We start from the raw sequence: 11903 nt of genomic DNA, 5'->3' as shown, positions 1-11903 counted from the left end.
GAGAGGACCAATCCTTCTGATGCAGACTGGGGACTTCCTTCACCTCTCAGAAGCAAAATTGCCATAACTTCTCTACTCTTATTATAGATACTGAACTCTAGATTTGAATTTAGAGCAAATGGTACTTATTTCTGGCATTGATGCTGATGTGCAAAATGACGTGGAGCAGTCGCTTCACTATCCCATTCGAGAAGGGAGTGCTAATTTGCTAATTTCGTCTAACGTGATGCCTTGATAACTGGCCTTCTTAAACTGTTACAACTAATAATATTGATCACAAGGAATCTTGATGTAAAAACTCTTTTAGACCAAAAACCACAAATTATAAGGTAGTTCATGAGTGAACGGCTCTCTTTAGAAGTTTCTCTGCTCATCTTATATATTTTACATTCTTGGAAATATAATAATTTATTAAGTTGAAAGTGCTCTAGACTTCCAAACATTCAAACTTTGCTCTGATTTCCCAGGGAAACAGGTGTTTTCTTAACAGTGTATTCATCAAGCTTGTAAAAAAAAAAAAAAAAAAAAAAGTTAAACAGAACCAGGAAAAAGACCTCACATATTTTAAAGTTAATGTTACATAAAGCAAACTAATAGCTATTATTACTCTTTGATTCATCTTTTTCCAAAAATCACTTTTTTTACGTATTTTTAAAAAACTTTTCATTTATTATTTTTTTTGTTTATTTTTGAGAGAGAGAGAGAACAGGCAGGCACGAGCAGGGAAGGGGCACAGAGAGAGGGAGACACAGAATCCAAAGCAGGCTCCAGGTTCTGAGCTGTCAGCACAGAGCCTGATACAGGGCTTGAACCCACAAACCATGAGATCATGACCTGACCCCCAAATTCAGATGCTCAACTGACTGAGCTACCCACATGCCCTGTTTCCAGAAATCACTTTGATCATGCATAAATACATATTACTAAAAGGCATTGATCAACTGTTAAATACTAAATGTGAGTTTTCTCTGACTTTTGTATCACCACGGATCCTTTCTCTAACCCATTTCGTAACAGGTTGTAAAACAGAACTAACCTAGCAAAAGATAGCTAAAATAAAAAGCTTCATGGGGCACCTGGGTGGCTTAGTCGGTCAAGCATCTAACTCTTAATTTCAGCTCAGGTAATGATCTCACAGTTTGGTTCGTGAGATTGAGCCTCACTGTTAGTGTAAAGCCTGCTTGGAATTCATTCATTCTCTCTCTCTCTCTCTCTCTCTCTCTCTCTCTCTCTCTCTTTCTCTGCTTCTCCCTCGCTCATGCATGTGCGCACACACACACACACACACACACACACACACTGTCTCTCAAAATAAATAAATAAACTTAAAAACAAAAACCTCATAACTGTTTGGGCTCTATTCACCCAGTGCCATGACAGAAATGGGTTTTTTTAGTAGGAAAGTATGAGAAGTAATAACTCCTTTATGAGACAGAAGAAAAAGAATGAAATTTTATTTAAGAGATCATGTTTTAAATTTTTTTTATTTTCTCCACATCATATAACATATAGTAAGCATTCACATGACAAGTTGAATTGATGTTTGATTGATTCTCATGTTATACCCTTAACAAATTATCTAAATAAAAATATTTTAAGAAAAGATTTCCCAACTGAGAAATTCTGACAAAACATTCTGTCACCATGCCCCCACACAAAATCTAGTAATACATACTTTTTAAAAAAATTTTTTAAAGAATGCCTATTTTTAGTAATAGTTTACATATAATAACATAGTATTTAGACTATGCTATTATTAATCACTAATGAAAAGATGATATAGCAACAGCTAGTTAATTTTACCTAAAAACATTCCTTTTTCCCAGTCACTTACACACATTCTCAGCACCACACTTTTGAAGCCGATATACACAATTTCCACCACAGGAAGGATATAAGCTGCAATATTTATAGCCACAGGCAAAATGTAAATCATGGCAGGTCCTGATGCAGATTTTCAATTCTGGTTCACTGCTACTGAAAATTCTTCATTTCTTACAAGTAGGCAGATAAAGTGAATTGTGTATTGCCTTCAAGACAATGATGAAAAGTATTCTTTTCTTTTGAGAGAAAGAGTGTGTGCAGGGGAGGAGCAGATAGAGAATCCTAAGCAGGCTCCACACCCAGCACAGAGCCATATGTGGGGCTGACCATGAGATCTTGACCTAAGCCAGAATCAAGAGTCGGACGTTTAACCAACTGAGCCACCCAGGCCCCCTAAAAATGTTCCGGTTATCTTGGATTCAATTTAAAGTCTAAAAATCTTCAACCTAAACAATTGAAAAATCCATTGTATGGGAATGCAAGCTGGTGCAGCCACTCTGGAAAACAGTATGAAGGTTCCTCAAAAAATTAAAAATAGAACTACCCTACGACCCAGCAATTGCACTACTAGGTATTTATCCAAGGGATACAGGTGTGCTGTTTCCAAGGGACACATGCACCCCCATGTTTATAGCAACACTATCAATAATAGCCAAAGTATGGAAAGAGCCCAAATGTCCGTTGATGGATGAATGGATTAAGAAGATGTGGTATATATATACACACAATGTAGTATTACTCGGCAATCAAAAAGAATGAAACTACGTGGATGGAACTGGAGGGTGTTATGCTAAGTGAAATTAGTCAGTCAGAGAAAGACAAATATCATATGACTTCACTCATCTGAGGACTTTAAGAGACAAAACAGATGAACATAAGGGAAGGGAAACAAAAAAAATATAAAAATAGGGAGGGGGACAAAACAGAAGAGACTCATAAAAATGGAGAACAAACAGAGGGTTGCTGGAGGGGTTGTGGGAAGGGGGATGGGCTAAATGGGTAAAGAGCACTAAGGAATCTACTCCTGAAATCATTGTTGCACTATATGCTAACTAATTTGGATGTAAATTTTAAAAAATAAAAAATTAAATTAAAAAAATTTTTAATTTAATTTAAAAAAAACAAAAGAAAAATCCATTGTATACCTGTCTTTCAAATCTCCATGTGTATAAGAAACAAATGTCAGCTAATCTTTTTTTTTTTAATTTTTTTTAACGTTTATTACTGAGAGAGAGAGAGAGAGACAGAGCATGCGCAGGGGAGTGGCAGAGAGAGGGGGAGACACAGAATCCGAAGCAGGCTCCAGGCTCCAGGCTCCCGAGCTGTCAGCACAGAGCCTGACGCGGGGCTCGAACTCACAAACTGTGAGATCGTGACCTGAGCTGAAGTCGGTCGCTCAACCAGCTGAGCCACCCAGGCGCCCCTGTCAGCTAATCTTATTACCATGATAAAACATGAACCCTGAAGAAACCATATCAATAGCATGTATGTTACTAACCTAGAGTTACAAGGAGACTTAGGGATAATATACTCTAACCGTGAACTTTTCCAATGAGAAAAGTTAAGGCCCAAAGAGTTTAAATAACCTGCATAAATTCTTTCTCACTGCAGAACAACAGAATCAGACCCCATGTCTCCTGACTCCTTGTCTAGTTATACTACTTCACTCTTTATAGAGCCACAGACTTAAATTTTCTTAAACCTTCTTTATGATCACACATAATAAATAAAATAAATGAGACATTTAACTAAGACAAATCTGTTGTTACAACTCTTAAGTTTTTAAGTGTTCTGCTTTTCTAATTTGGCCATTTAAAAACCATCACCCATGGGGCGCCTGGGTGGCTCAGTCGGTTAAGCGGCCGACTTCGGCTCAGGTCATGATCTTGCGGTCCGTGAGTTCAAGCCCCACGTCGGGCTCTGTGCGGACAGCTTGGAGCCTGGAGCCTGTTTTGGATTCTGTGTCTCCCTCTCTCTGACCCTCCCCGTTCATGCTCTGTCTCTCTCTGTCTCAAAAATAAATAAACGTTAAAAAAAAAATAAAATAAAAATAAAAACCATCACCCACAAAGCTGTATGTATTGGTTATTTATATAACATACTTTTATTATTTATCTTTACATATCCCAATTTTAATTATTTTGAATTGTTGCTCTTTTAGCTTGTGAAGAGGTAGAAAAGAATGCAGGAACAAGTAAAAAAAAAAAAGAAAGAAAGAAAAGAAAAAAACTATAACAATCATAGACTTGCTTCATAAGGCTCATTTATATAGTTAAGCCATGTTTGCTAGTTCCAGAAATTATTCTTTCTCAAAAAGCTCATTTAAAACTTCTCAAAGATTAAAAATTCTCCAGCTTTTCTCTAGGAATTATTTTCTATCAACTTTGTATTTCATTTATCATTCTAATAAATGTGTTCTCTCTCTTAGATGTCAGTATTTGCCCGTAGCTGTGCTGCCTTTTGTCATAACTGGAGAGTCAGTAGTGAGAAGCGTGAAGTTTTTAAAAGTCTCCTGAGATATGGACTGTATTACTGTGAAGTTAATGATTATTTTAGTATTGTGTGAGGGGTTTTGAGCCTCAAAAACAAATGCATACTCTTTTCTGAAGAGAGGTTTTTAAGAGCATCTCAATGATAAAGGTGTGAGGCGTATGTTTGAATCCTGGTTCTGCTCCTTGCCAGCTACTTGACCTTGAACAAGTTATTAAGCGTTAAGTATTATGTGCCTTGAATTCCTCATCTATAAAAAGAGGATAGTCATAAGACTTACAGGATTGTTGTGAGCATTAAAATACAATTGTAGCAGAGGGTAGACAAATCAATAGTTGGTTACTTTTTTAAAAAGTTTTTAAATTTTAGAGAGTGCATGGAAGCGAGGAAGAGGGGCAGATGGAGGCGGGTAGAGGGAAAGAGATCTTTTTTTTTTTTTAAGAGAGAAAATCTTAAGCAGGCTCTGTGCTCAACATGGAGCCCAAAGCAGGGCTTGATCCCACAACTCTGGGATCATGCCCTGAGATGAAATCAAGAGTCAGATACTCAGCCAACTGAACCACCCAGGTGCCCCATCTTGTTCTTACTTTTATATATTTTTCTACTTTGTAATGTTTTTCTGGATGGGGGTTTGCTTCTCTTTTAGGTTCAGAGCATCATTCGCTCCCAAACCAGTATGGGTATGCGTCACAGAGATCGTCCTACTACCGGCAACACCCTCAAGTCTGGCTTGTGTTCAGCCCTCACGACCTACTTCTTTGGAGCTGATCTTAAGGGAAAGCTGACAATCAAAAACTTCCTTGAATTTCAGCGTAAACTTCAGCATGATGTTCTGAAACTAGAGGTAGGTATCCCTGGACTTCAGGGGTCAGGGCACTGTCCCTCACATATGCACTTAGATCCTCTGGGCTGGGGAGGCCTGCACTATAGACATTCTTTCATTCTGTCTCCAGCTGTGAGAACTGATTGGTTTGAGCCAGATAACAGTTGAGAAATATTATGTTCTGTGAAGAAGTCTTGGAGTGAGGTGGTTCTGGGACCAAAAGCCAAAACACTCTAAATTGAAAATCTTAGTTGTCTTTGGATACTCAGCTTGAGGAAGGAAAAATTCAGGGGCCAGAGCAGTGCTCACCCTGACCACGTATCCCGTTTTATGTTATTTTGTAGAAGGCACCAGAGGTGGAGGGGGGATAATAAGTAGATCTTTCTTTGAAAGTTTACCAAGGTAAAAACTGCTGGAAACACAAAGTGTCAGAATAAAAATACAAGTGCTCGGAGCTGGAAAAATGTCATACGGTGTTTGGAGATTTACTTTTCCACTCACGGTTTAGACCATCATGCTATTCAGTTCCCAAAAACAATTCTATAAGGACATTACCCTTCTCTGTGTGTTTACTTATTTTTTTTTTTTTTTTTTTTTTTTTTTTTACATTTTTTATTTATTTTTGGGACAGAGAGAGACAGAGCATGAACGGGGGAGGGGCAGAGAGAGAGGGAGACACAGAATCGGAAACAGGCTCCAGGCTCCGAGCCATCAGCCCAGAGCCTGACGCGGGGCTCGAACTCACGGACCGCGAGATCGTGACCTGGCTGAAGTCGGACGCTTAACCGACTGCGCCACCCAGGCGCCCCGTGTTTACTTATTGAATTAAGTGTATTTTGAGTTAATTGGCTACTAAGTCTATTCAATTCAAAATATTCATTAAGTGTCTCCTAATGCACTTTTTTGTGGAAAAACTGAAACCTCATTTCTTCAGATTTTTAAAAAATTCCCTTAGATGGTATTTCTCGACCTGTTTTTTTAAAAAACATGTTTAATATTCATTTGAAATTTGAAACCATCAAACTACTCTGACTAAAAACACATTTAAGTATTGGAGAAAAACACTGCTTTGTTTTTAAACTATGTATATTGCTTCTTCAGCTGCTCTTCCATTTTTCTCTAAGAGTCTGATAATGCTACTCCCACCTCTTACCCACTCAACTCAATTGAGACAGTTTGAAAAATCACAACCGAATTCCCAGTATTGATAAGAACACTGTCGAATGTTCATACTTTAAGAAAGAAGTGTAGATAATACTAAAAATCAGATCAAACCTTGAAATGTGCTTTGGTACTTGTTTTTTTTTTAAATGATGTAATTGATATTCAAAGAATTTCCCTCATAAAAACAAAAACCTAATGGATCTGTACAATTCAGCCTGCTTGAGAACAGTTCTTGTCCCCTATAGTAAGTGGGAAGTGGTGTATGTGTGTGTGTGTGTGTGTGTGTGTGTGTGTGTATACACACACACATAGAGAGAGAGCAGGGGAAGCAAAACTTTACCGTCCTAGAGTCTCTGACTGGGGCTGACAATCAAATTGACATAGAGCAGATTAACAGGAGAAAAGCACATAGATTTTAACACACACCTGGGAACCCGCATAGGAAAATGAAAACCCAAAGAAGTGGCTAGGCTTAAGAGAGTTTATATACTGAACTGAACAAAGACAGGCAGCTTACCTTTATAAAGTTTGCATGATTATCACTAGAGAAGTGGAGTCACAGTTGAGAGTAATCCATATAAACAGATCATGTTTAAATAATTCTTAGCTTCCTTTAGTCTCCCCATATATTTTAGTTACTTTTCCATGGTTGCCTCTCTCCATTTCTTTCCTGCTGGTATATAGAGGACATCTTTCACATCATCTTTCAGGAGTCTGATAACTTTTGTGTATCAGACCTAGTACATTTTGGTATGTACTAGGATTCTAGGCATATGCCTTATTCCCCAGTATGCATGGTTTTCTTTGGAATGGTCTTCTTTGGAAATTTTATAACATAATCTGGGAATGTAAATTACTTACCAATTATATAATTACAATTTAACATAAAGTATAGATCCATAAAATGCAGTTCGAGAATACAGGCAACAGTACTTTCAACAAACTTTAAACAACAGTTTGGGGTCATCAAGGGCACGAAGCAGGTGCCAGCCTGACCACAACCTAGCCTGACACTCATTCCTGGACACACAGGTCAGAGTCTCAAGAGACAGAGCATGGGGCTTTTGTCTTTCGCTCTGAGAAGTTATAGAGATGAAACCAAGCCCACTAACATTACCAGTGAGGTAGATTATCAGTGTGGATCACCAATGAGGTAGAATGTTACAAAGCAGATGAGGGATTTCATACATGTATGCCTGCACACAGCCTACACCCAAATACAGACAAAAGGAGATCTAAAAGACAGTTGTATCTAAGATACTTATTGTGGAAGCTCTCTTGTATTTGATATTGACTTAGGATCGTCTATACATTTTGGTCTAAGACTATCAAGACTCTTCCTGTTTGCCAATCAGCAATTCCTCATGTAAGGGAATCAGTAGGCCCTTTTGTGAAAGAACCCAGCCTAACATGTAATAAATATTCTATAAATGTTTAGTAATCCTGAATCCATTCTTTCCATGTAATGGTATGAGTCCAGTGAATAAGTGCCTCCTTATCAATAACTCCCACATTTAAAGTTTCACAAGTCAGTTTTTTGTCTTTCCAATTAGATTTGGGGTTTTTTTTTTAATATGAAATTTATTGTCAGGTTGGTTTCCATACAACACCCAGTGCTCATCCCGACAGGTGCCCTCCTCTATTTGGGGTTTTTTTTCCCAATGTTTATTTGTTTTGAGAGAGAGAAAGAGAAAGAGAGTGCATGCAAGTAGGGAGAAGGGGTAAGAGAGAAGGAGAGAGAGAATCCCAAGCAGGCTCTGCACTGTCAGTGCAGAGCCCAGTGCGGGGCTGGATCCCACAAACTGTGAGATCATGAGCTGAGACAAAAATCAAGAGTCAGACACTCAACTGACTGAGCCACCCAGGTGCCCCTCCAGTTAGATTTGTAATTCTTTGAGAAAGTGTGAATAGAAGAAAGAACATACCTTTGGTGCTCTCATAATGAGACCTGAATTAAAATTTCGTTTCCACCGCTTTCTGGCTCTGTGACATTTATTGAGTGAGTGATTCTCTCTGAGCCTAGGCCCTCATTTGTCAAACAGGGCAATGGTTAAATGAGATCATGTTTCTTATGGGCTGAATTGTATTCCGCCAGAATTCTTATTTTGAAGCTCTTATCCCCAGTACCTCAGTATGTGACTGTATTTGGAAATAGGGTCCTTAAAGAGGTGATTAAGTTAAAATGAGGCCATTAGGGTGGACTCTAATGCAGTCCTACTGGTGTCTTTGTAAGAAGAGGAAATTTATTGACATGCAGACACCAGGGGTGCACATGCACCGAGGAACAACTATGTAAAGAAACAGCAAGAGGGTAGCCAACTATAAGCCAAGGAGAGAAGTCTCAGAGGAGACCTGTTCTGCCTGTACCTTGATCTTAGACTTGCAGCCGCCAGAATTGTGAGAAAGTAAATTTGCATTGTTTGTTTACCCAGCTGATGGTATTTTGGTAAGGCAGCCCCAGCAAACAGATACAGTGGTATGTGCCTGATACCAGCTGACCTGTACTATACCTTTAATAAGTATTCTTTCACCTTCTCTGCATATCCTCTGCCACTGCTATGGCAGTTGGCGCATAGTAGGCATTTAAACAGGTCACCTCAAATGAATGACTGAAAAGTCCTGTGTTGAAATACTTTTCTGATAAAACTTCTGGAAAATGGAAGCAAAGTTTTGTTTTTATGAAACACTTTTAATATTACTTTTCAAAGTATGGGTAATTTCTCCCTTCACTGAATATGAAACATAATCTCATCATCATAGCCAAGAGGAAAATGGAAATGATTAATAGTAGCTTAACTTTCATATGGGTTTTTATAATTCCATCATTCTATTTACCTCTTCTAGTTTTATTTCATAACTTAACTTATTTACTTTAAAATTTCAGATCAAGGAGATTTATTGTTCCACTTAGTTATTTCTATCTTTTTCTCACTACAGTAGCTTTGAGAGTGAAGAGAACACTATTTATCTGTCAAGTTTAATTTCCAGAGGGATCAGGGAAGAGGGGAAAGTCTATAACCATTCATTGAGTGCGTGCTATGAGCCATGTAGTTTATGTATATTACATGCCTTTATTTTATTTTATTTTATTTTATTTTATTTTATTTTATTTTAATGTTTATTTATTTTTGAGAGAGAGGGATACGCAGAATCCAAAACAGTCTCCAGGCTCTGAGCTGTCGGCACAGAGCTCGACACAAGGCTCGAACCCACTACTGCGAGATCGTGACCTGAGCTGAAGTCAGATGCTTAACCAACTGAGCTGAGCCACTCAGGCGCCCCTATTTTATTTTATTTTATTTTATTTTATTTTATTTTATCTTATTTTATCTTATTTTTTAAACTTTTATTTATTAAATAGTCTCTACCCCCAACATTGAGCTTGAACTCATGACCAATTGCTGCATGCTCCATGGACTCCGTCAGCCAGGCACCCCTACATGGCCTTATTTTAAATCTTGCCAACCCTAGTATGTTTAGTGGTATTATATCCATGTTACAGATGTAGAAATTGAAACTCAAAAAGATAAAAGTAACAGAGCAATTAAATAATACAGCCAGCACTCCAACTCAGTCTTTCAGACTGAACCATCTGTTCTTTATCTGGTTATTACTCGTTTTCATCTGAGGTGAGGTTTCTATGCCTGACTTATTTGGAACTCTAAAGAAAAACTAAATGTTCTGAATTTTAGGAACAGGAAAAGGCCATGTTTCTTGAATATATGGTCAACCTTTTTTAGCACCATTTTTTCCTAGTTCTTTGGCCCCTCAAATTGAGTCTTATGACTAAGAACACTGTTCTTTTGTGTTTATATTACCTAAACTAGCCATTTAGTTTCTTTTTACAACAATTATTAACTTGCTAGATTTTTTAAAAATGTTTTAATGCTCTTAATTCTGATCAGATTTGTTTTACTCTATCCTTATTTCTCTGTCTGGAAACTCAAAACACACGGGTTTGAAGGAATGACTTAAGAATACACAGTTGGTTTTTTCCAAAAATCTTTTTTGAAGTTATTAAAAAATTCCATCTAAGGCTATGAGGAACTATTGAGTTGAGTTCCTTAGAGACAGGTGCCAAGTCTAATTCCAATTAATATATTCATTGATTTCTTGAGGACTACAGTAAGTAGGATGTCAGTCAAAAATGAAAGGTAATAGAGAACTCTTTGAAAGAGTATAATTAATTTTAATTTGGGGGGAGGGGGAAAAGGAGCTGTCATTATGTCAAAGAAAAGCAAAAACTAATTTATTCAGGAAGAAAGAGGCCAACCCCAGAATATACAAGAAAACTGAAAAAGCATCATCTAATAGAATTCCAATCTGTAATCTTTTTGTATAAAGTTTTGGGGTTCACATGCTTATTGCATAACCAATCAGATTATTGCATTTTAAGAAGGCATGAGTGTCAATTATCTAAAGGCAAATTGTATACGGTTCAAAGGATAACAGTGACAGTCTTATATTCCCAGTCTTTAGGGAAAAAAAATATTGAAGTTAACAAATCCGTTCAGCCAGGAAGAAAATAAAAGGGGTACATAAAGAACAATGCTAATTATTCCCATTTGTCAATAAAAGTAAAACAAAAAAAAAGAGTATTAAGTATTGAGAAACTTAAAAGAAAAAAATTATACCTATGGCTACATGATTAAAAGTGCCTAAGGAAATTCCAGATCACCTACCCTTTATATCATTAGGCTGACATCTTTGTACTCACCCATCTAAAGTGCTAAAGGAGAATTAAATCTGTCTTGCTCTGATGCAGAGGACCATATTAAGAGACAAACATCAGCTCTTTTCCTGGCCAAAAGATTTGCAGAAGACCCGAAGGCAAGAAGGCTTTCAATCAAACACTTTTTGGAACTAGAACACTCTTGGCAAAGCAGATTTCTTTTCATTCTAATACCAGTTTTGTTTTGTTTTCTTTCTTCTGGGAAACTGACTCTTATGTAAACTCAGAGATGAGAATTGACTCTTGATTTGATTAAATCTAAGAAATGAAATGAGATCTGTTCAGTCGGGTTTCTTTTAATTTTATTCTTCAACTTTTGCCACTGCAAAACAGAATGTGGATAATAATAAATCTATATTTCTTCTTCCATCCTTAGATGGTGAAAGCCTGAATTTTCCAGAAATCATTAAACGGGTTATTAAACAGTACTTGTCTCTTTTAGGCATTAATAACTTTAAGGAGCCAAGTATATGTTTAAAGGTTAAATATAAAAACCTATTGAGGTAACAATCCCCACTATAGAACAATTGTAACTTTCCTATTTGGGTTGCAATAAAAAAAAATTACTAGTTCATTTTTTCTGAAAAATTTAAAGTACTTAGCATGAATAAACTACTTTACCCTTATAACATTTTGAAGAGAAAAAAGCCATAACAGGCATTATTTTCTCAGATGTTACTTTAACCGTACAAAATACTTTAATTTCTTGCTTCATGAGTGGGTGAAGGAGGAAGAGGGAGAATCTTAAGCAGGCCCCACGCCCAGTGTGGAGCCCAAAGTGGGGCTCAATCTCATGACAATGAGATCATGACCTGAGCCAAAATCAGCTTAACTGGCTGAGTCACCCAGGCTCCCCCCTTTTCTTATTTC

At 37.3% G+C, this 11903-nt stretch overlaps 1 protein-coding gene across 10 annotated transcripts in view; it reads left to right on the top strand.

Moving 5' to 3' along the window:
* Positions 1–11903, top strand: part of MICU1 (mitochondrial calcium uptake 1) — a 417233-nt gene that overhangs the window by 339038 nt on the left and 66292 nt on the right. For all 10 annotated transcript variants that reach the window (XM_049646197.1, XM_049646196.1, XM_049646200.1 and 7 more), the window contains one exon: positions 4961–5158. In XM_049646197.1, the coding sequence (XP_049502154.1) occupies positions 4961–5158 (198 nt within the window). The remainder of the gene's footprint in view (positions 1–4960; positions 5159–11903) is intronic.

The sequence above is a fragment of the Panthera uncia genome, chromosome D2 (genome assembly GCF_023721935.1).
Source record: "Panthera uncia isolate 11264 chromosome D2, Puncia_PCG_1.0, whole genome shotgun sequence".
Classification (NCBI taxonomy): domain Eukaryota; kingdom Metazoa; phylum Chordata; class Mammalia; order Carnivora; family Felidae; genus Panthera; species Panthera uncia.
The sequence above is the reverse complement of the archived record's forward strand: the minus strand, read 5'-3'. Positions and strand labels throughout refer to the sequence as shown.